This window comes from Sus scrofa, chromosome 6 (assembly GCF_054392235.1).
Source record: "Sus scrofa isolate SSC_HxYL_T2T_F1_AM1 chromosome 6, Sscrofa_HxYL_maternal_Yorkshire_Landrace_v2.0, whole genome shotgun sequence".
Lineage (NCBI taxonomy): Eukaryota > Metazoa > Chordata > Mammalia > Artiodactyla > Suidae > Sus > Sus scrofa.
The window spans coordinates 7,895,070-7,919,621 of NC_139388.1; the positions used below are offsets into that span (position 1 = coordinate 7,895,070).

Sequence of the window (24,552 nt, forward strand, 5' to 3'; positions counted from 1 at the left end):
CTCTTTTATACCTCTGATTGTTGGGTAATTTGTTACGGCAGCCCTTAGGAGCTAATATACTGCATCCAATCTTCCACCAGCACCTGTCAGTGGCCAAGCTTACTTGGAAGCCAGTGCGCAGGGGAGTTTGGAAAATGCAGCTCCCTACAATCTGGAAACCCAGTGGGGTGAGGGTAGATCCGCAGGCCAATGGTCGAAGGACTGGCCAACTGGCCAGAGGAGGTGAGATCTAAGCTGGCACCTGAAGGTCTGGCCAGGGTTATGCAGGAAAAGGACAGTTGGGTGAATGGGGAGGGTGTTCTGGGGAGATGGAAGTGCCCACACAAGTCCCATGGGGGAGAAAGGGCGTGGCAGGTGAAGGGGACTGCAGCATGCTCAGCATGGCTCCAGCACAGGTAGAGGTGGGTCACAAGCATCCGAGGAACCCAGACTACAACCCTGGGGGTGGGGAAGCCCTGGAGGGTTTTAAGCAGGGGAGGGACATGGCCAGGTGTATTTTAAAGACACCCCCAGGCTGCTGTGAGTCCAGACTGATGCTGGGGCCGGAAGACAAGGGAAGCTGATGCCAGAAACCCAGGTGAGAGAGGCTGGAGGCGCAGACCAGGGCAATGCAGGTGAAGAGACGGACCGACTCCAGAGACAGAAGGAGGCACTGGTGGGACCTGTCAACAGTGGGAGTCCAGGGTGACCTGGCCCTGAGAGGAGAGCTGGCAGAGAAGCAGCGTGAGGAAAGGGGAAGAGGGAGATGGTATTTGTGTCCTAAGGCTGCCTTAAACCAAGTACCACAAACTGGGTGGCTTAAAACAAAAGAAACATATTCTCTTGCAGTCTGGAGGCCGAGCTCAAAATCAAAGTGTCAGCTGGACCTCGCCACCTCTGAAAGCTGCAGAGGGGTGCCCTTCCTTGCCTCATAGCTTCTGCTATTTGTGGGCAAGGCTGGGCCACAGATGCTGATAGATCCAGTCTCTGCTTCCAACTTCACACACCCCGTCTCTGTCCAAAGGACACCAGCCCTGTGGGATGAAGGGCTCACCCTGGTAACCTTGTCTTAACCTGACTGCGTTTGCAAAGATCTTATTTCCAGATAAAGTCACATTCATAGGTACGAGGGGGTAGGCCTTCGATATACCTTTTGGGGGCACACGCTTGAGACCAAGTCAGAGATTAAGACCTCCTTTCAGGTTGCAAGGGGCCTGGGGTACCCTGTGACATCCAAGTGGAGACGCTATGTGTCTGGACGTATAGGAAGGAACTCAAGGGAGGGCCGAATGAGATGTAGATCATGGAGTCATCGGCCAGGAGAGCATGTGAGGATGGGCTGGGGCTTGCTGGCTAGGCTATCAGACAAGACAAGAACACTTAAATATGCCAAACTCTGGAACAAACGTGGATTTCAAACAGGTGAAAGAGAACCAGGGAGGTGAGGAGGTGCAGGGCACAGCCAACGAGGAGCCAGGGCTGTGTCCCCTCTCCAGGCCTCTCTGTAGGCATCTCTCACGGCTACATGGGCAGAGAGAGAGGTGCTGGGATGACCCTGAAGTTTCTGGTCTGGGCTTTCCACACCCCTCCCTCCTGAGGGCACCTGGTGCCCCTGGCAGACATAGGATTCATAATCCTGTCCCCTCTTTGCCAGTTCTCAGGATGTAGGTTTCTACTTCAGGCCATCTGACCTGATGCCCCTGGACCACTGGCTCTCAAGATGGGGCCCCTGGGCCAGGAGAACTGACATCACCTGGAAGCCTGTTGGAAAAGCAAATTTTCAAGCTTCCTTCTAAATGTACTGAATCAGAATTGGGAAGTCTGTGTCTTCACAAGACCCCCAGGGCTTCTGGAGCATTCTAGAGTTTGAGAACCACTGTGCTGGACCCTGAGCTACTCGAGGGCAGGAATCCTGCTTCTTCCTCCCCCCAGCACAGGTGCTAGGTCTGGTCTGCAGGAGGTGCCAGCAGGTACTGGTTGGGGTAGGGGGGGAGTGAATTCAAGGGCATTCATCTCTGTCTGAACCTATCCCTTTATGTCTTTTCCATTGTTTCTGCTTCCGCTGGGATGTGGGTGCCTCCCAGGCCAGTGCCAGGGGCTGCAGGCCTGCCAGGTGGCAGCAGATGGGACCTACTTTGGAGACCTGTGTCCCGGCCGGGGCAGCTACCTGTGGGTGCAGCACCAGTGCCGGGAAGGTGAGTCCCCAACTTGCCTGGCTGTGGGAATCCCCTGCTTATCTTCATGCACATACAGCGCCCCTCGGTGCAGAGGGAGCAGCCATCCACGGGGCAGGTCTGCTGTGCTAAGAGAGCTTCTCAGGCCAGACTGCTGCCCTGAAGCCTAACACCCCTCCCCCGACTCCCAGCTTAGCCTCAAGGTAAAACCATTGAGGTCCAGTTGTGAAAATGCGACATCAAGCTAGAAGTTAAAAAAAAAAATTTAACCTTGGGACCCCCTTAAATTAAATTTCATGGGGCGACTTAATAACAGATGAAACCAAACTTACTTGATTGGAAGGAATCCCACATCCCACACCCTCTCAACTACTGCCCTTCCCATAGACTATCATTTTAGAATGCAAATCTTGAAAACCATAAAAATAACCCAAATTATGACAATTTATCAGAGTTTTATAGGGAGTTATCATCATGGCTCAGTGGTAACGAACCCAACTAGAATCCAAGAGGATGCAGGTTTGATCCCTGGCCTCACTCAGTGGGTTAAGAATCTGGTGGTGCCATGGGCTGTGGTGTAGGTCACAGACGCAGCTCAGATCCCGAGCTGCTGTGGCTGTGGTGTAGGCCAACAGCTGCAGCTCTGATTTGACCCCTAGCCTGGGAACCTACATATGCCCTGAGTGTGACCCTAAAAAGACAAAAAAAAAAAAAAAAAAAAAAAAAGAGAGAGAGTTTTATAAATCAAGAAGGAAGAACCCCTACCTTCAAAATTTTCAATCCTATCCCTCATAAAGAATTACTACTTATTGGGAGTTCCCATCATGGCTCAGTGGTTAACGAATCCAACTAGGAACCATGAGGTTGTGGGTTCAATCCCTGGCCTTGCTCAGTGGGTTAAGGATCCAGTGTTGCCCTGAGCTGTGGTGTAGATTGCAGACACAGCTTGGATCTGGCGTTGCTGTGGCTGTGGTGTAGGCCGGCAGCTGCAGCTCCAATTAGACCCCTAGCCTGGGAACCTCCATATGCCACAGAAGTGGCCCTAGAAAAGGCAAAAAAGACAAAAACAAAAACAAAAACAACAAAACTACTTATTGGAGTTTCTGTCATGACTCAGTGGTTAACGAACACAACTAGTATCCATGAGGACGTGGGTTAAATCCCTGGCCTCGCTCAGTGGGTTAAGGATCTGGTGTTGCTGTGGCTGTGGTGTAGGCCAGCAGCTACAGCTCTGATCTGACCCCTTGCCTGGGAACTTCCATATGCCTTGGGTGCAGCCCTAAAAAGACCAAAAAAAAAAAAAAAAATGATTACTATTAACATTTAGAATAAATTCTTTCCTGCTTTTTAAAGTGTTTTTTTAGACATGGCTGTGTAGGTATGTATAGACGTGTATTTCTATAAAAATATGAACAAGTTAAATATGTTAGTCTACAACTCATTTTTTTTCTCTTAATAATATATCCTGACATCTCTCCCGTCACTAACTTATTCTTTTAATGATCACAGTATCCACTGTCTCAAAATTCATTTCACCAGTTCCCCTCCTGATGCACCTCTGGGTTGCTTCTGAGTTTTCGCAGTGGTGCCTCCCTCTGCAGTGCTCTCTTGCGCATACATCACAACATGCACCTGGCATTATTTTTAGAGGCGCCAGCCCTCGGAGGGGAAATGCTGGGTCACACGCATGTTAAATGTTAATAGATGTGGCCAAATTACCCTCCAAAGTGGCTGTGTCAATTTCATTCCAACTAACAGTGTCTGAGTGCCAATTTCCCTCAGGCTGTGACACCACATTATGCCCCTGTCCAACCGATTAATCGGTCAGCAAATTCTGCTGAGGGCGCGAGCACTGGGGCAGTGAGCTCTGAAGGGAAAAGCTGAGTCAGGGAAGGTCGGGGTCCCCCGGGGGCCATGCAGGACAGTACGGCCTGTGGGTGCAGGAGCGGGAGGGCTGCACAGAGGAGGGGGCACAGGTCGGGAGGGTGGTGAAGTATGCGGACTGACTATACGTGGGTGGAATAAGAACAATCGGAGTGCCTCGTTCTATTTTCTGGGAACTGAGGCCATGTGGTTTGGCAGCACTTTCTGTTTGGTGGTTTTGCTCATGGACAAAGGCTGCCCTTTGGAGATCAGCCAGTGTTTGTCACCAGACAGCTGCGTAGCTTAGGGCACTGGGGGAGTTAAGTCTGGCCACCATGTGGACCAGATCTTCTGTCCCAGTGTTGATTTCAAATGTCCTGTTCCCTGTGATCGCCATCAGTCTCTGATTTGGGAAGGGAAGGACTTTATCCAGCAGTCACCTGATTGGTCCTGATTCACTCCCCAGCCTCTGTGCCCACAAAGGCCTGCCAGCATCCTGAGTTTCCTCAGATGGCTGTGGATCAGGACCAGTCAGGACCGCCATGGCTTTCTGACCATCGCAAGAAAATCTTTTCTTCAGCATTCGGCTTCTTAGAGCTTTTCTCTTCTCATTTGTGTCAGAAACCCAAAGAGTGTGCTTTACAAACTAGCTGAGGGCTGGAGGAACCCCCACAATTCTACCCCTCTCCCCATCCAACAGGCTAACTTTCAAAGCTCATGGTTTTATAAAACCTGCTGTGCACTAAATGGCTAATAATAATCCATCAGCCCCCAGCTGAGGAGATTGTCCAAAAGGTGCTTTGCTTTCTATCTGTTTAAACATTATGAAATACTGTTTTGTTTTTGGTGGCACTCACAGTATATGGACATTCCTGGGCCAGAGACTGAATCTGAGCTGTAGCTGGAACCCATGCCACAGCTATGGCAATGCCAGATGCTTAACCTGATGCACCAAGCGTGAACTCCCTATAAAATAGGGAGTTTAGACAATCCGTGGATCCTGGTTAAATAAATTAGGGTACAATGTGCAGCTATTAAAAGTACAAGGCTGAATTCATAAGCAACAATTTATAAGATATACTATGTAACAAAAAAAAAAAATGGAAGGTGCCAAATAGTGAACAGAACACCATTTGTATATATTTATATTTGTGTAAATATATATGTGCTTTTGTGTGTAGGTATCTCTGGAAGGTGACCCAAAAGACTGGTAACAACGGTTTCGTCTGGGGAGCGGAACTGGGGGACAGAGGGAGTGGCAGTGGGGGAGGGCTTTCTTTTCACTGTAGACCCTTTTGTACATTTCAATTTCTGTATCTTGTACATTTCAATTTCTATATCTTGGTCATGTACTACCTAAGAATGAAAAATAAATTGAAAAGAACTTTAAAAAGTAAAAATAAAATTTTAAAAATTAAAAAAAAACCCACTAAAAATAAAGGGCAAGTAAATAGAAGAGAGTAGGTTTTAAACATGCAGTCTTGCTTTGCGATGGCCAATGGTATTCTGCGTTTTGATCGGCAGGCCTGCATCTAACGGTGTCCAATGAGAGTTTCACCTTTGACAACGTCACCGTCTCCCTGACATGGCTCCTCTCTCCTTACATCGGAAACCTGTCCTGTATCATCAATATGGGAGATGGCCACACTTTTGACCCCTACTATCCTCCCAGGTAAGAGGAATCTCTGAGCCTTGAGTCGGGATGTATCAGTCAGCTTTCAATGCATAAGTTTTCATCCCCGAACTTAGTGACTTACAATAATAGTTATTATTTCTCATGGTTCTTTGGATCAGCTCGGTGCCTTTTCTTGCCTGGACTAGCTCAACTGGATGGTCTAGGACGGCCTCATTCATATGTCTGGCAGTTATCTGGATGTCGGCTAGTGGCATGTGTCACTCATCACCCAAGAGGCTAGCCTAGCCTCATGTGCATGTAGGCAGAAATTTCCAGCAGCAAGCGAGAGCAAGGCCCAATGGGCAAGCACTCTTAAATCATGACTTGTATCACATTTTCTAATGTCCCACTGGCCAAAGCAAGGTCTGTGGCCAAGCTCAAACTGAACAGGTAGAGAAGTAGTGTCCACCTATTGATGGGAGGAATGGCAGAGCCACAGGACAAAGGGTCATACGTACCAGAATGGGAGGAACTGGTGCTCACAGGTTTTCTCAGTGAAGAAAGTCACTTGAATCATTATGGGAGAGATGGGTCCTTTTGGTAGAATCTTCCTCGAGTCACCATCCAAGATATCAGTAACAGGGTGAAGACATTCACCTAGGTGTAGGAGTATTTTTTGTTGGAAAAGATAATGAAAATAATAATAATAATAATAATAATTAATAATCGTCCAGTCAAGCCACGCTCACACATGATCTCACTTAATCCTCACAACAACCCCTTGAGCCAGAGCTCTGCTGTCCAGTATAATAGTCACTCACCATATGAGCTTCTAGGCCCTTGGAATACAGCTGTTCTCCATTGAGATGTGCTGTAAATGGAAACGCACATGGGATGCTGAGACTTAGCCCCTCCCCACCAAAGAATGTAAAATATCTCGCTAAGTGGTGTTTTGATATTGACTATACATTGAAAGGAGAGTATTTTGGATCTACTGAGCTAAAGGAAATAAATTATTAAAATTAATTTCACCTGTTCTTTCTCACGTTTTACAATGTGACCATTAGAAAGTTTACAATGACACGTGTGGTTCACACAGTTTCTGTTGGATGGTGCCAAGCTAGATAATGATCATCTGGTTTCACAAAGCTGTTGAGGCTTAGACAAGTCCAGAGCACTGTCTGAGCCATGCAGCTAGTGAATGGCCGCTCAGCCAGGCAAGCCAGGGCCACCTGGAATAGCACAGCCAGGAAAGCTAGGCTGGCCCGGAATCAAAGCTCAGATTCTCAGGCCCCAGTGGAGAGCACAGCACACAGCTTCGGGGGCCCAAGGGCACTGGGCCCTGCATCCTCCAGGGAACATGACCTCCCCAACCTGAAGGCAGCTGAATACATGTGTAACATTTCAAAGTCCTCCTTGGGCCTGTGGCCAGCTCCATTCTGCCCTGCTGGGTGACCCCAGCTGGAGGGGTGCCCCAGACAGTTCTAGATCCTCCTTAGGTTCTGGCCCAGTTCAACATGGATCCCCAGGGAAATCAAGGAGGCCTATAAATCCCTCTCCTAATCCCAAAACATCTCCGGTTCTGCTCTGTGGGGGCTAGAAGTTCTGAATCCAGCCCCGGAGGTACCTGGCATTTCTGGAAGCCCTTGGTAGGCTGGGACAAAGAGAGGACCAGCCCTGTCCACAGCCCAAATCTGAGCCAGTGAGTTCGGGTCTCAAAGTCAGCATCCTCTGGGGCCTCAGGCATTGTCCCATGCCACCAAATTAAATGGTAGGGAGGCTGGGGTTCTAGTCACAGATATAAAACCAGAAAGAATCCCTGAGTTTCGGCTTCCTTCCCTGTCACATTTATATTGATGGCAGTCTTAACTGTTGCAAAGAGTAAAATGAGAAATTATATATGAAGATGCTCTGTCGGGAAAAAAAAAGTTTAAGGGATACCAGTACCCATGGCACTGTTCTGCAGGTTTCTTCCCCTTTGCTACCATTTCGTCCATTTGACAAGAAATGCTGAGTTACCCAATCTTTCAGTCCCTGAATTTTAAACAACTTGCATTTGGCAAAAGTCAAAATTGACTGGCTGTAGCCTTGCTAAGATCTTTAGTTACACAAGGACATTCCAGTGATAAACAAACATAGTTAAAAACTGGAGCACATGGGACAAAATGCAAATAGTTGTCTGCTCTGGATGGTAAGTTCCAGGGTGTTTATCATACTACTCCTTGGAATTCTCTGTGTGATGCACGTTTGTCCTAATCTAAGAGAAAGAGCAATAAGCCATGCTTTACATTCACAATCCCTCTGGGCGTTCACCGTAAGTGAAAGCCACTGGCATTGTTTTCCTCTTTCAAAAGGAAATAGCTGGTGACACGCTCCACCATCATCCCACCAAATAACCCAGTTTGGTCTACTTCAAAGATTTGATAGACCTTGAAACTATCCACTCACCTTCTTCTGTCATTGTTAGTACCATTGGGAGATACACTTCTGATGCTTCCTTATCAGCACTAGCAGCCTCAGCACTCAATCTACGTTGTCAAAAATGGCATGAATTTTAAGTATACGGAAGTCACGTATTTTCTGTGAACATCACCATGCTTTTTAAAATATGTTTGTATGGACTCCTACTTTTGCTTAATATTTCTTCAAGCTAAGAGGAGGGCATTTTCAAATCGGACCCTCCGCCTCCATCCTAGATAAATAACATGAGATAATGGGATAGGATCCAACCTCAAACAGAAACAGCTTAATATCAACGGATTTCTCCTTTAAAAGCTCCATCTCGCCTTGCACTTCCCATGTCTTGTGTTCATTTGCATGGCAAGTTGTTTCATTTCTCTGTTGCCGTGAGTAAATTTCTATATTTCTGAAATTATATTATGCGCCTTAAGGGACAATTTGCATAAGGTGATATTCGTCCAAGTCCAGTGCTGGGTAACTCAGCGCCATCTGCTGACAGATTTGGGGGTTGCCGTCATTCTTGGGCCTTCATTCAGCATCACTTCCCCGCACAGCTGAGAGGCTAGAGTGGACCTTTCCTTCCCATTAGGTTGTATCTCATTCATGTCAAGTATCAAAGCAATGTATACAAATCAGTAAGTGAGAAAGGTTCAAACTAATGTGTAAACCTTTTATCGAGGCATAAGACGTATACAGAAAAGTGCACAAAAAGATACAGTTCAATTAATTTTTACTCAATGAACTCATCCATGTAACCAGCACCAGATCAAGAAACAAATCATGGAGTTCCCATCGTGGCGCAGTGGTTAACGAATCCGACTAGGAACCATGAGGTTGCGGGTTCGGTCCCTGCCCTTGCTCAGTGGGTTAACGATCCGGCGTTGCCGTGAGCTGTGGTGTAGGTTGCAGACGTGGCTCGGATCCCGCGTGGCTGTGGCTGTGGTGTAGGCTGGTGGCTACAGCTCTGATTAGACCCCTAGCCTGGGAACTCCATATGCTGTGGGAGTGGCCCTAGAAAAGACAAACAAAGAAAAAGAAACAAATCATGATCCATCACCCAAGGGGATGTGTTCAGGATGTGTGGGTCCCTAAGGATACTGACTTCTAACGTCACTGATTATAGTGACGTCTTTTTGAAAACGATACAAATAGAATCACACTGTACACTTTCCTTTGCGTCTCACTTCTGCTCAGTAAGTATGTTTTTGAGATTTATCCATATCGTTGTGTATAATCGGGATTTCCTTTTCCTCACTGCTGCGTAGCATTCTGTTGTATGAATATTCCTCAACGTCCTTATCCATTCTACTGTTGACAGGCACTGGGGTGGTTCCCCATTTGGACTGTTACCTGTTGTGCAGCTGGGAACATTCTAGTACATGTCTTTTCATGCACAATGGACACATTTCTGTTGCTTTATATTTAGGAGTGGAATTGGTGGGTCCTAGGATCATAAGATGAAGTTCTAAGTTGTTGTCTCCATTACGCTGTACTCCGAGCAGAGCTTCTCTTTGTTGGCAGTAGTTACTAAAGCCACTTTGGGCTGCAACCTTGGGTGAGATCCCTAGGAGAGAAATCAGGAAAAATCCATTTCTCTGCTCTTTAACCCCGGGCAATTTTACTTGGCGCCAGAGTCTAGAGAATGGAAGAAATTGTTTCTTCCATCCAGACAGATCACTGAAAAACAGTCTGGATTCAAAACCATCCTTCGTACTTCTCTAAAGAGTTGATGAGTTCTCTCGTTCTGCAGTCTACATTGCTGATATTAATAATAGCCACTCCAGCATTCTTTTGAGTCGTATTTCCTGTGAGAGCTTTCTTTGATCCTTTTACCTCCAACCTATCTATATCATCATATTTATTTATTTATTTTGGTTGCACCTGTGGCATGTGAAAGTTCCTTGGCCTGGGAACAAATCCATGCCATAGCAGCAACTCGAGCCACTGCAGTGGTTACTGTGGTGCAGGTTCAACCCCTGGCCCAGGAAGTTCCACATGTCACAGGTAGAGCTCCCTCCCCTGCCAAAAATGGGCTTGTTGTAGACAGCATATGGTGAATCTTGTTTTTTAAAAATCTCATCTGGCACAGTAATTGGTGTGTTTAGGGAGTTCCCTTCATGGCTTAGTGATTAATGAACCCGACTAGGATCCATGAGAATGCAGGTTCAATTCCTGGCCTTGCTCAGCAGGTTAAGGATCCAGGGTTGCCTTGAGCTGTGGTGTAGGTCGCAGATGCGGCTCAGGTCTCACGTTGCTGTGGCTGTGGTGTAGGCCGACAGCTGTAGCTCTGATTCGAACCCTCTGGGAACTTCCATATGCCACAGGTGCAGCCCTAAAGAAAAAAAAATTGCTGTGTTTAGACCATTTACAATTAATATAGTTATTGTTATAGATTTTGGTCTACTATTTTGTCGTCTGTGTTCTGTTTGCACCTTCAGTTTAATTTTCCCTGTTCTTCTGTCTTGCCTTCTTTTGGATTACTTGGATACTTCCAGTATTCCATTTTAGCTTAGCTATTGGCTTTTTTGGTTATATCTCTTTGTATTACTTTTAAAGTGGTTGCTTTGGGGATTACAATATACACATCAAATCTTCCACAATCTACTTAGAGTAAATATTTTAAATATTTTTTACACTTCTCGTAAAATGTTAAGGCTTTACCAACATACAGCATTTTTGCCTGCATTATTTATTTATCTATCTATTTATTTTGTCTTTTTGCCTTTTCTAGGGCTGCTCCCACGACATATGGAGGTTCCCAAGCTAGGGGTTGAATCGGAGCTGTAGCTGCCGGCCAACGCCAGAGCCACAGCAAAGCAGGATCCAAGCCTCGTCTGCGACCTACACCACAGCTCATGGCTATGCTGGCTCCTTAACCCACCAAGCAAGGCCAGGGTTTGAACCTCCAACCTCATGGTTCCTAGTCGGATTCGTTAACTACTGAGCCACGACGGGAATTCTGCCTGCATCTTTTATATTATCATTGTTAACTGAAGGATATCTAGATACATTGAAAAGTCCTTTCAACAGTGATATTTATATACATAAAACTCAAAAGGGGGGGGAGCCTGCATTTCTAGGTATTTACCTTTTCATACGTTCTTCCTTCATTCCTGAAATTCTAGGTTTCCCTCTGATATAATTTCCCTTGCTGAAAAACTTCCTTCAGCATTTCTTTTAAAGTAGATTTTCTGGCAACAAAATCTCTTGGAGAATTTCTTTATTCCTGAGAATGTCTTTGTTTTGCTTTAATTCCTGGAAGATATTTTTACTGGCTATAGAATTATGTGTTGACAGCTCTTTTCTTTCAACACTTTAAAGATGTCACTTACTGTCTTCTGACCTCTGCAGATTCCAAAGAAACTTATTCAAATCCCTGTTTTCTCTATATGGAGTGTATCATTTTTTTAGACTGATTTCAAGGGGTTTTTTTAATTGTTGATTTTCAGCAGTTTACTATAGATGTGGGCAGGATTTTCTTTAAGTTTCTTTGTTTCCCATTTGGGGTTTCATGGAGCTTCTGGAATTTTTCAACTTAGGTGTTTTGCTATATCTGGAAAGTTTTCAGCCATTATTTCTTAAAATATATATTTCTACAGCAATCTATTTCTTTTCTCTAATGCTCCAATAACACAAACATTTTACCATTTGTTATACAGATTGCTGATGTTCTGCTTATTTTTAATATTACAATATTTTTCCTCTATGTTCTTTAGACTGGATATTATCTCTTGCTCTGTCTTCAAGTTCACTGGCCTTTTCCTCTGCCATCTCTGTTCTGCCACTGCACCCATCCGATGAGTCATATTTTATGTCACATACTGTGTTTTTCATTTCTAAAATTTCCCCTTGGGTCTTTTTAAGAGTTTCTATTTCTCTGCTGAGAATATCTGTCTTTCCATTCATTTCAAGAGGGTTTCTTTTTACTTCATGGAGCACAGTTATAACAGATGGGTTAAAGTCTGGTGATTTCAATACAAGTCATCTCAGGACTGACATCTACTGGTTGTTTTCTCTTGAAATTTGGCCCCATTTCCCTGGTTCTTTGTGTATCAGGCAATTTTGTATTGTACTCTGGACATCTGGGGTAGTCAGTTCTGAGATTCTGGGTCCTTTTAAAATCCTCTGGAAAGTGTTAGTTTTTTTGTTTGCTTTGTTTTAGCAGGCAAACAACCAGCTAGGTTCAGACCATTCTGACTTGCCTTCTATGAGCAGTGGTCCCCATGCCAGTTCAGTTTCCAAAGCCATCAGGGCCTGTCCCACTCATGTGCCATGCAGGGTACTGGTTTATGCTGCTATGTTCCTTTGGGTCTGTTCTGCACATGCATAGTTTCTGGGTAAGCTCATGATCATGCTGGGTCATACACAGAATTAGGGAATCCTCTTCTATATCCGTTTTCAGGACTTTCCCCACAATCTCCAGCCTCCATAGGCCCCTTTTCATGGTTCCTCTGGATAGAAAGATCGATCTTCTCCTAGGGATTTTGGTGTCTGCACCACCCCCACACAGTCAGTGCAGCTGACAGAGTGGACAGCCTGAGGTAGGTAAAAGAGAGACAAAAAAGAGAAGCGACATGGGAGTTCCCACCGTGGCTCAGCAGAAACGAATCTGACTAGTATCCATGAGGATGCAGGTTCAATCCCTTGCTCAGTGGGCTAAGGATTCGGCGTTGCTGTGAGCTGTGGTGTAGGTCACAGAGGTGGCTTAGATCCCACATTGCCATGGCTGTGGTACAGGCCAGCAGCTATAGCTCCGATTTGACCCCTAGCCTGGGAACCTCCATATGCTATGGGTGTGGCTCTAAAACGACCAAAAAAAAAGAGAGAGAGAGAAACAACATAAAACAAAACTGGATATTTCCTCTTTAGTGTCAGCCTCACTGGTCTCTCTTCCTGGGTCCCTGGCTAAATAGAGGGGATTTCTCTCAGAGTTTTTGTTTTGTTCACTCACTGTGCAGTCATGACACAGGCTACCCTAGGGAGAAAGTCAAGAGATAAAGGAGATTAACAACAACAAAAAAAAGAACAGAAATAAAATAGGAAACTCTCAGCTTTATGGATGATTCTTAAATGTTTGACTTTCTTCCCCAATCTGCCTGCTCTTGTTGCCTTTTCAGCATCTGTGAGTGGCTTCTTTTTGTATTATGTTCAGGTCTTTAGTTAAAATCAATGGAAGAAATAGGCTGCCATGGGCTAACTCTGTCTTGGCTGGCACCAACATTCTCAAAGCTTTTTCACAAATGTGTCCATTTGTAAACTATTTCTCAAGCACTCACCATGAGCTAGGCTCTGCTCTGGGTGCCAGGTATAGAGGGAGAAGGAGACAGACACGGTGCTCACAGCCTCATGAGAAAGAAGTGAGTAAGCAAGCACTTGTGTGTCACCTAGGAGAAGCTACAGCAGGTGTTCTGGGAATCTAAGAAGACTTCCCTGAGGAGGTGATGTTTAAGCTGAGAACTGAAGGCAGAACAAGAGCGTGGGTAAAGGGATGGGCAAGAACATTCCCAGCAAAGAGCGGCACACTTGGGGCCTTGGGGTGATGTGCTCTAGATACTAGAAAGAGGTCTGAGAGAAGGGGGGAGTGGCAGGAGGGGAGGAGGTGGACAGGAAGGGAGGTCACATGGATCCCTGCAGGAGATTCTGGAGATCTTAAATTAGTCCCCTCAGGAAAATGAGAAGCAAGACATGCCCACAATTTTGATAGGCTTGGACTCTGATCGCATTTTACAGATGGAGAAAACAAGGCTCAGAAGGTTTGTTGAGGTAGGCTGGGTCAGAGTATTTATACGAAGCAAGAAAGCCCAGGGAGGGGGTTTATACGAGCCACAGCGGGAACAAATAGCAGAAACCGGACCTGCGGGCAAATATTCGACTCCCTGGTTAATCAGGGCCATTGCCCCCACTTCTCACCTGCTCTGGGACGTCTCAAGGTAACCTTTACCGAGAGCCTGGCTTGGTTGTGGAGCATGGTTTTCCTCATTTTTATCTATGCACCCACGTGTGAATGTGCCTCTTTGTGTGTCTCCAACACTGGTCTCATTTCTGTCTGTTGCTGGCAGCTTGTCCAGCAGCGTGAGCCACCAGTTCACAGCCCCTGGGGAATTCACCGTGTTCGCTGAGTGTACGACCAGTGAGTGGCACGTGACGGCTCAGAAGCAAGTGACGATGCGAGACAGAATGGAGAGGCTCCGTGTGACTGGGTGCTCTGGTCTGTGCACGTCAGGCACCAGCCCTCTGTGCCAGGCAGTCTTCGGGGACCCTCTGTGGATTCAGGTGGAGCTTGATGGAGGTGAGTCTGCAGAAGTGGTCAGTGTCAAGGCAACTTTGATTTGCCCCAAATCTATCCATCCAGCTCCCAGTATTGCAATAAACACGAACAGTAATCACTCGTGGAGTTAGGTTTTTCTGCCATTCATTGAATACCTAGTGTATACCAGGAACGGGTCTAAGTGTTTTATATATACTAACCCACCCAATACATTTTACAAAGGAAGAAATGCTTAGAAATTTGGCCAAAGACACAAGGCCAAGAAGCTAGTGAGAGCTTCCATTCTTCTGAAGACCCTTCTTGGCAAGCCCATGGTCCCATTAAAAGAGCTGGACTTCCACGCCACTCCCTGTTAGGGGAGTGTGAACACGAGGGGCAGTGCTACCAGCTGGGCCTGAGCCCACCTCACTGCAGCCCACACTGACCAGCCTGGACACAGTCATGCTGCCCTCATTAGGGCTGATATTCAGCTGCACACAGTGGTACAGCCACAGCAGCCCCTGGTGTCCATTCTGACAGCTCACAGTTTCTCTTCTGATTGGTCATCATGTTCATTTTGATTGGTCACGGGATCCATCCAGATTGGTCACAGCATCTCTTCTGATTGGTCATAGCAATGTTTCTCATTGGTCACAACGTCCATTCTAATTGGTCACAGCATCCATTTGGATGAGTCGCAATGTCCTTTCTGATTTATCAGAACATCATTCTCCGTGGTGCCCATGCCGCTTCAGTTAAATATTTTGAACATAACCCCTTCTCACAAAAGAGGCCCTCCCACCTAAAACCCATCCTCACTCAAGTTAGCAGCTTTTGTCCAGGCCCAGGCCCAGCATGAGATGTAGACAGAGGCCTGTTGCAACAAACTGAGTGGCACAGAGCTGTGGAGGTGAGGACAGGGCTCAGTCCAACCTCACACCCCCTGGAGCCCCACTCAGAGCAGTAACTTCATGGAGCTATAATGGGGCTTCAAACACAATCCTCGGGGCTCCTTTCCGTTCTGGTGTCCTTTTTGGCTGAAGAGAGCTGCTTATGTGCACCCAGAAAACTTAAGATAATCTTTTTCATTCTACAAACTGAGTGACTACTCTATCCCAGGTACAGGGGGAGGTGGCAGCATACATGAAAGTCAGGGCTCCTGTGCTCAGAGGGCTCACATTATCATCACGTCACCACCACTCAAACGAGAGATTCGTTCGCTTGGTTTCTATTGGCAAGAATCTTAATTTAGCGACTTAAATCATATTTTAAGAGTCAACTATAACATTTAGCATCCAGGTAGGACAACCATCCCCACACTGTAAGGGAGCCCCATCTCAGCGTTCTCCTGATGGACAGGGTTTCAGGCAGTCAGCTGTGCAGGTGGAAAGAGCTTCACTACTTCTGGTTAAAACAAGCCTGGAGGCTAATTCTCCTGCATAAAACCCAGCCACACCCTTAAGAGAGGCTCCCTTTTGAGCCTTCCTCCCCACAAGGATGTCCCCATCAACAAAACGGTCTAAGATTTTTACTATAAACTCTTCAGTTTACAGGTAACACGTGCACAGTATGAGTACTTAGAATATGCAGATGAGCAGAGATGACCCTGAAAGAACGATCACTCATGAGTCCAACACTCGGAGATAATCAGTGTTAACACCGGCGGCGGGGCGTATATCTTACATATATCTTTATATCCATGTCCAGGTCTCTGAGCTTGAACGATCATAGTACAGTCTACTGCATGGTTGTGACTGACCTTCTTAAATGCTTCTTACTCCACCTAGGAACAGGGGTGACCTACACTGTGCTGTCGGGTAACACCTCCCTGGCGGAGTTCACCACGCAGAGGGGCCCGCTCCCCTGCAATCTGACCCTGGACAGAACAGTCCAGCAACAGACAGGCCCTGGGATGCACCAGTTAGAGATCCGAGCCACCAGCAACACCACCGCCTCTGCCCCCTCCAGAAACATCACCGTCCACTTCGTGGAGCCTCTGTCAGGGCTGCAGGCCTCTTGGGCTTCTGACCACTTGGAGCTTGGACAGGACCTACTGGTCAATGTCTCGGTGGCTCACGGCATCCCAGAGGGACTGACCTTTGAGGTGGCAGGACTTGGTGCCACCTTTTCCCATGAGGAAGAGAGCCTTGGAGGGCCATTTGGGACTTACCGCGTGGCAGTTCCTCGTGAAGGTACTTGGGGTGGTGGCTCCTCTTCCAAACCTCCCTCCTCTTCCTTTCCCCACTTGGTGTCCAGGGTCCTGCCAGCCAGGTTTTTGGTGTGTCCCAGACACAAACATGGTTCATGGTGTCCAGCCTGGGTCACAACACAAGGAAGTGACAGATATTATCTAACTCGTGGAGCCTGCAGTCACAGGGATTCTCAACTTTGGTACTTACGACATTTGGGACCAGATAATTCTTTTTTGCGGGGACCGTCCGGTGCAGTGTAGGATGTTTAGCAGCGTCCCTGGCCTCTACCCACTAGATACCAGTAGCACCAGCCCCCTAAGTCACGACAACTACAAATGTCTCCAGACATGGTCACTGGTGCTCTGGGGAGCAAAATCACCCCCAATGAGAGCCAGCAGCAGACAGCAAGAGGACTTGGATTTCTTGCATTATTTCTAGAGGAGAGTGTGTTTCGGGAAACTGCAACCCATGCCCTGTGGGGAGAGACAGGTGAAACTGAAGGGTGGGAGAGAGATGGACAAGAGAGGAAGTGTCAGGATGCTGGCTGGAGCAGAGATAGGCGACAGACTGGCTGGCACCATCCAGCCACAGCAGACGTGCATTTAATCTAGAGAGAACAGAGCGTCTGAGTCAGTGTGGTGAGGTCAGCAGGCAGCAGTGAGGAAGGTTGCTGAGTCTCCAGCCCATCCAGGCGCCCTGCCCTGGACCTCAGAGGTGTACGCAGAAGGGGGTAATACTGTGCATGGGTAGGGCTACCACGCCCTCACCAAGGGACCTGGCAAAAAAGACAGCAGAAGGAATGAGAGATTCAAAAAGAAAAACACTGCAATTTTGCCAGGTATTGACAAGGGTCCAGTTTGGAAAAATAGGGGTCCAAAAATGAAATGGAATGACTATGGGAAATACTCACACTAGAGAGGCTAGAATTCAAATGCAAATTAATTTTTGTCTCCTATAAAACTGACTCCGTAGGGGATAAGAGATTAAATCTCCATGCGCCTTGTGACTTTGGGGCTCCCTCTCAGATGATAAGCAGCCTTCTCCTCCCCAGAGAAGAATAGACCAGATGCCTCTAGGGATGCAGGGGTGAGGAGGGAGGAAAGGGAAAAGGTGGGACAGGAAGGCCCTCACTGGCCCTGCCCTCAGGGCCCAGCAGATATTTGCAAAGGCCTCTTGTAGGAACTTCTGTGGGCTCTTGAGGCTCCCTGCTGGGCCCCTCAGACCGCAGCTCCTGGGATGGGGGTGATGCTTCTCCTTTGGGCCACATCCACCCAGCTAATGCTTCTCCTGCCACCAAGAGGGTCCCTCTCTCCATTCTCCTCATTCTCTCTGCCTTCTCCAGCATCCCCTTTCCCCAGGGCAAACATCTGATCAGTCAAAAATTCTTGGCCTAGGAGTTCCCGTCGTGGCGCAGTGGTTAACGAATCCGACTAGGAACCATGAGGTTGCGGGTTCGGTCCCTGCCCTTGCTCAGTAGGTTGACGATCCGGCGTTGCCGTGAGCTGTGGTGTAGGTTGCAGACGCGGCTCGGATCCCGCGTTGCTGTGGCTCTGGCGTAGGCCGGTGGCCACAGCTCCGATTCAACCCCTAGCCTGGGAACCTCCATATGCCGCGGGAGCGGCCCAAGAAATAGCAACAACAACAACAAAAAAGACAAAAAGACAAAAAAAAAAAAAAAATTCTTAGCCTAAATGCAGAAACACCACACTTTGTTATCTCTGCTTCCCTTCTCTCCACCCGTCATGGATAATTCCTTCGAGGGCATGAGTAAGAAACCTGCCCATGAGGACCCCCAGCTCCAAAGAACGCATGCCCAGTTGCGCAAGGACCCTCTCTACAGGCCTCTTCTCTGGGCTTGAGAAGAGAAAGTAGAACCCACCCCCCACCCCCCACCCCCCGTGAGGCAGCAGCAGGTCTCTCCACATCCTCTTACAAATCTTTGTCTCCCCCACTTCCACTCTCTCTTGATGCTTTGAAAACCATGTGGTGGCCTCTCTGCTGCAATCTCCTCTCATCTGGCAGATAAGCATCTGCTCATCCTTTGAACTTCAGCTCTAGGCCCTGTCCCACACCATCAACCATTTCCTGCTCCCCCACCGCCCGCCATGCCAACTCCTACCCTGGAGTGTCCAACATGCCTATTAGACCACAAGGCCCTGAGGACAAGGACCATGTTTCATTCATCTCTGTGTCCCAGAATCTTGCACCAAGCCTGGCATACAACAGGGATTCATTAAATGCTTCAGTGATGAGTCAGATGCTGCCCTGAGAAGACTGGAAAAGCAAAAGCTGGGAGAAATGTCTCAGAGCCAGTTAAACTATTTTTTTTTTTTTTTTTTGGTCATTTGTCTTTTTTTGGGGCCACACTTGTGGCATATGGAGGTTCCCAGACTAGGGGTCTAATTGGAGCTGTTGCCAGCCTATGCCACAGCCACAGCAACACCAGATCTGAGTTTCGTCTGTGACCTACACCACAGCTCACAGCAATACCAGATCCTTAACCCACTGAGCGAGGCCAGGGATCGAACCTGCAACCTCGTGGTTCCTAGTCAGATTCGTTTCTGCTGCGCCAAGATGGGAACTCCAGTTAAGCAATTTATTACAATGCCCAGGATGCTCCACCCTTTGTATTGCAGGCACCTTTCTGGTCACTGTGCTGGTGAGGAATGCATTCTCAAACTTGAGTTTGGAAATTGGAAGCATCACTGTCACAGGTAAGAATTTTCTGCAAGGGAGGGAAATTTGTGACCTGGAGTTTAGGACACTGTAATTGCTTGGGATCTAGTGAGGGGCTTCTCAAAGCAGGGCTTTGAATACTTATTTTTTTCTACAGATATTAAGATTTCTCTGGTTACTCTAAATAGACAGTAGTGTATATAGTATAACATCCAACCATCGATACAGAATTCTAAAACATTTGAGTTTGTATTAGTTATGATGCTTTAGGCTGCAAGTAACAGAAAGCCCAACTTAAGCGGCTTTAAGTTCAAGTCTTATTATTTCACATATTAAGAAGTTAGAAGGTAAGTAGTTCTAGGGTTGGTTCATTGGCTGGGTGTTACCAGCAAGGACCCAGGCTCAGTCTGTCATTCTGCTCTGCCATCAGAACTTTTGCTCCATAGGTTTGTGTCTCATGCAATTAAGATGGCTGCTGCAGTTCCAGACATCATATGTCAACCCAGCATCAACCAGCAGAAGCGAAACCCATTTCCCCCAGCTCATCTTTTTTATTAAGGAAAAAAATCTTTCCCACTAGTCCCCAGCAATCTCTTCTTTATATTACCGTTGGTCAAGGTAGGGTCACGTGCCCAGCTATAAGGGATGCTGGGGGAGTTCCTGCTATGGCATCCTGGGTTAAGAATCTGAATGCAGAGGCTTGGGCCATTGCAGAGGTGTGGGTTTCATCCCTTGGCTGGCTCAGTAGGTCACAGCTGTGCCTTGGATTCAAACCCTGACCTAGGAACTTCTATATGCTGTGGCTGTGGCCATTAAAAAAAAATGGCTGCTGGGAATCCAGCACTTTTAGGCTTTGCAGGAGAGGATGGATTCTGACAGCCAAGAGGAAGGGCTAGGTTTTGGCTGCTGCCAACAACAGATGTCCCTGTCTTAAAGTTTGCCTTGAATACGTTTGCCAGGACTTCTGAGTAGCAAGAGACAGAGAAACAGTTCAAAATAGTTCACGTCAAAAGGAAACTTTATCAACTCAGAAAATAAAAACCCAGGGTTTAGGTCCAGCAGAATCCAGCCACTCAGTGTCTCCAGAAATCTGCCTCTCTCCATCTCTTGCCTTGGTGGGAACATCTGCACCACAGAAATCAGCAAGCACGCAGATGAGGGCTCCCCACCTTCACCCTTCAATTGGCAGGTAAACATTAACAGCAAACAGCTGCATGTCTGATTCTAAATCTTATCTTCTACCTGCACTGGCAGCTGTCTGCCTCTTTCTTACCTGTAAAGAGGTGTCTTTAGTCCAGTGGTGAACGTGATGGTTTTGCTTCTGACCCATTTCCTCTGACATGAACGTTCAATCTGTGTCCCTAAACCATGTCCAAAGACAGGCAGATACTCCTACGACATGCTCAGCATTCCCTCTGCCTCCGTCCTCTAGCGACCTTATAAACAGGAACCGTGTCTGACACCCATCCCCACTGTGTCCACAGCTCCTTCCAGCCTCCAAGAACCATCTGAAACAAAGGTTCCGGAAAACAACGTGAGTACTTTTTACAAACACTTAACCTCACAAGAAAAAGCACTGCTTTATTTTTAGGTTTGAGCTTTGTGGCGCTGACAGCCAGAGCGCTCAGGAATCACTGGGGTTTCTTCCATTTAAAAGAAACGCAGAAGGACTGAAATTAAATGAAGCATGTTCTCTAACCACAACAGCATTATGTTATAAGTCGATCATAAGTTGTCTAGGAGTGCCCTGGTGGCCTAGCAGTTAAGGATATGGCATTGTTATTGCTGTGGTTCAGGTCACTGCTGTGGCATGGGTTTGATTCCTGACCTGGGAACTTCTGCAGGTCATGGGTGCAGTCAAAAAAAAAAAAATTTCTAGGCTATGTAGATATCTCTTAGACATCTTGGAAATTAAACAGTACATTTCTTTAAAAAAAAATCATGGGTCAAAGAAAAAAATCACAAAAGGTATTTTAAAATATTTCCAAATGATACAGCCTATCCAAAGTTAGAGGGAAATTTCATTCTTTTAATGCTTATATTAGAAAAAAGCAGGAGTTCCCGTCGTGGCTCAGTGGTTAACAAATCCAACTAGGAACCATGAGGTTGTGGGTTCGATCCTTGGCCTTGCTCAGTGGGTTAAGGATCCGGTGTTGCCCGGAGCTGTGGTGTAGGTCGCAGATGAGGCTTGGATCCTGCGTTGCTATGGCTATGGCATAGGCCAGCAGCTACAGCTCCAATTAGACCCCTAGCCTGGGAATCTCCATATGCAGCGGGAGTGGCCCTAGAAAAGGCAAAAAGATCAAAAGAAAAAAAAAAAAAAAAAAGCCCCAGGTTCTTTTGTTTTATAGCAAGACTAGTCTTCATTTCCTTGCTGTTATCATTGCTCATACATAGATTTATTCAATAACAAAGACTTCTCCTGCCTCTACAGTGATCAAGGATTGGTATTAGGGGCTGGGAGTACAACAGTAAATAAAGAGATATGGTCCTTGCCTTCAGAAGCTTAGTGGGTAAGACTAACTAACAAATTAGCATATAATTGGGAATTGTGATGTGTCTAACTAGAATCAACAGGGTGCAATGACAGCAACTAAGAGAGGGCAGATTAGCAAATATGATCATGACCTCTTAACAGGTGACATTTAAGTGGTGCTCTGAAGGCAGGAGAGTCAGCCATCCAGGAAAGTAAAACAAGCCTCAGGGTGAGAAGGCCCTGGGGCCTGTTGGCCAGAGGAGGAGGATGTAGGCGATTACAGAGTGGACAGAGGCCAAATCACAAGGGGTCTCAGGTGCCCAGGCAAGGGGATTTGGGTCTTATTCTCAGGCCATGGAGACCCCTGGGGGTGGGTTCTGATGCAGACTCCTATTACTCCCAGGTCAAGCCCTCTGGGCCTGAGCTGTTTAACAGGTCCAACCAGAACTGATCCAGGAGCCCACCATGGCTCCAACCCCTTTCCTAGAATCCATGTGCTCTCCATTTTGCCCAGCTCACCCCAACTCCTCCTCCTTCCTCGTAACCCTGGGGTCCTGTCATCTGGGAAGCCTGGCCAGGCGCCATCTGCTCGTGGGGTAGGGCTAGAGCTCCGTGCCCTCCTCTGCTTCAGACACAAGAGGAAGTGCATTACCAGTTTTTCTTGTTTGATCCACAGCAACCCCGGGAGTGAGACACTATCAAACCCTCGAGGGGAACAGGTGCTCCTGATCTGCTGCCTCCCTCATCTACATTCTCACAGTCCCCGCGCCCCGCCTCTACTGTAACAATTTTTTTGTGTGTGTGTCTTTTGTCTTTTCAGGGCCGTACCCGTGGCATAGGGAGGTTCCCAGGGTAGGGGTCTAATCGGAGCTACAGCTGCTGGCCTACACCACAGCCACAGCAAGGCCAAATCTGAGTCACATCTGCGACCTACACCACAGCTCACGGCAATGCCAGATCCTTAACCCACTGAGCGAGGCCAGGGATCAAACCCACAACCTCATGGTTCCTAGTCGGATTCGTTTCCACTGTGCCACGACGGGAGCTTCTCTACTGAAACAATGAAAACTCTGTGTTTTCCTCATCTACCTGCCAGATTAAAGGGAAGGGCTGGGTCTCTATTCTTGTATCTCTAGGTATCAAGCACAGGCCCTGGCTCAGAGCAGCCTCTGTGAATGCCTGGCACCCAGCCCACGTGCAGGCTATTCACTTACCCCGTGATCCATCCTCTGTGGAGCAGGGGGATCAGACAGGCCTATCTCCACTGCATGCATTACACAGGGCCACCCCTGGCACAGACAGCAGAAGGTGGGGTGCCAACTGCAGAGGGCGTCTCACCAGCTACCTGCTTCTTCTGCAGAGAGATAAAAGTGCGGAGCTGTACGTGGAGCCTGGCCGGTACCTGGATCCTTTCACAGCAGTGACTCTGGGCTGGCCCGACAGTGACAAGGACTTACGCTTCCAGTGGTCATGTGGTAGGTGGCCTCAGAGCTCTGGAACCATCCTGTCTCATCTCAAAGTGATGCAGGGGAGTCACCTTGTGCTGTTCTTTTTCTTAACCTTCACACCAGCTTTGCTCATGCTTGACAGCTGTTGCTCATGCTTGTGTACCTTGTATGTGCCAGAGTGTGAATTCCACAGAAACTGCAGGGGGAGGCAGGCAACCAGGTGAGGCATTATCTGTAGAGAATTTAAGAGCAATAATTAAACCATAAGAGTCACTCTGCTTTTTGGAGTTCCTGTTTTGGTGCAGTGGAAATGAACCCGACTAATATCCAAGAGGCAGTGGGTTCGATCCCTGGCCTTGCTCAGTGAGTCAAGGATCTGGCATTGTTACTGTGAGCTATGGTGTAGGTCACAGATGAGGCTTGAATCTGGCGTGGCTGTGGCTATGGCCTAGGCTGGGAGCTGTAGCTCCGATTCGACCCCTAGCCTGGGAACTTCCATATGCTGCAGGTGTGGCCCTAAAAAAAAAAAAAAAAAGAAAGAAAGAAGGAAAACCAGGAAAAAAAAAAGTTGGTCTGCTATCACAACAAACATCAGTGATAAAACACTCCCCCCTCTTTTCACCTCCATGCTTTGGTGTGCCACTGGAAAGACAGTCTAGAAGGAAAAAATGATTGGGCCTTTTCTGAAAAACCAAGATGGTAGAAATAGTATTTATTTTTAAGAAATGGTTGTTCTCCATTTTATAGGGTTATATTCTAGCTACGCACACATTCTTTGAGAAACAAAATGAATGCCATTCATACCGTGCATATTGCTTTTGTTACCCCCTTTTTTCAGGTATATCCCGCATATTTGTATGTTTTGGTATCTTCTTCTCCCCTTGATTGTTACAACAACTGCATAATAGACTGCCAAGCTGGGAGTGCCCATTGTGGTGCTGCGGAAAGAAATCTGACTATGAACCATGAGGTTGCAGGTTCCATCCCTTGCCTCGCTCAGTGGGTTAAGGATCTGATGTTGCTGTGAGCTGTGCTGTAGGTCGCAGATGTGTCTTGGATCCTGCGTTACTGGGCTGTGGTGTAGGCCAGTAGCCGTAGCTCCAATTCTACCCCTAGTCTGGGAACCTCCATATGCCTTGGGTGCAGCTTTAAATAAAAAGTAAAAAAAAAAAAAAAAAAAAAGAAAAAGAAAAAAGAAAAAAGAAAAAAAAGACTGCCAAGTTGATGTATGACGTTTATTTACCAGTGCCCTCTTTCTGGACACTGATGTTGTTTCAAATCATTTGCCCTTAGTTTATGCAACACTGTGCTGAACAACCTTAGAGTTCAATCTTGTTTTGCATCTTGGATTATGTTCATAAACAAATTCCTACAAATGGAACAATAGGGTCAAAAGTCGCGTAATATTTGAAGTCTTCTGAA

General features: G+C 47.0%; 2 protein-coding genes across 7 annotated transcripts in view; one reads left to right on the top strand and one right to left on the bottom strand.

Moving 5' to 3' along the window:
- Positions 1-24,552, bottom strand: part of BCO1 (beta-carotene oxygenase 1) — a 176,915-nt gene that overhangs the window by 62,401 nt on the left and 89,962 nt on the right. The window contains exons 5-12 of one of the 4 annotated variants that reach the window (XR_014804786.1): positions 23,140-23,362; positions 22,897-23,036; positions 20,480-20,714; positions 16,509-16,654; positions 9,442-9,655; positions 8,080-8,159; positions 6,453-6,502; positions 6,150-6,288 (exon numbers count right to left, since the gene is read on the bottom strand). The gene's annotated coding sequence lies outside the window, so the exon portion shown is untranslated. The remainder of the gene's footprint in view (positions 1-6,149; positions 6,289-6,452; positions 6,503-8,079; positions 8,160-9,441; positions 9,656-16,508; positions 16,655-20,479; positions 20,715-22,896; positions 23,037-23,139; positions 23,363-24,552) is intronic. The other 3 variants (XM_084958113.1, XM_084958114.1, XR_014804787.1) reach the window with 3 other exon arrangements.
- Positions 1-24,552, top strand: part of PKD1L2 (polycystin 1 like 2) — a 101,719-nt gene that overhangs the window by 9,551 nt on the left and 67,616 nt on the right. Inside the window, exons 3-9 of one of the 3 annotated variants that reach the window (XM_084959471.1) lie at positions 2,064-2,174; positions 5,541-5,688; positions 14,151-14,380; positions 16,126-16,530; positions 19,167-19,244; positions 20,691-20,740; positions 23,043-23,157. Coding sequence is in view for 1 of the 3 variants with exons in the window: in XM_084959469.1 (XP_084815595.1) it covers positions 5,541-5,688; positions 14,151-14,380; positions 16,126-16,530; positions 19,167-19,244; positions 20,691-20,740; positions 23,043-23,157 (1,026 nt within the window). In the remaining 2 variants the exon portion in view is untranslated. Of the gene's footprint in view, positions 1-2,063; positions 2,175-5,540; positions 5,689-14,150; positions 14,381-16,125; positions 16,531-19,166; positions 19,245-20,690; positions 20,741-22,403; positions 22,464-23,042; positions 23,158-24,552 lie in introns of those variants that run through there. The other 2 variants (XM_084959469.1, XM_084959470.1) reach the window with 2 other exon arrangements.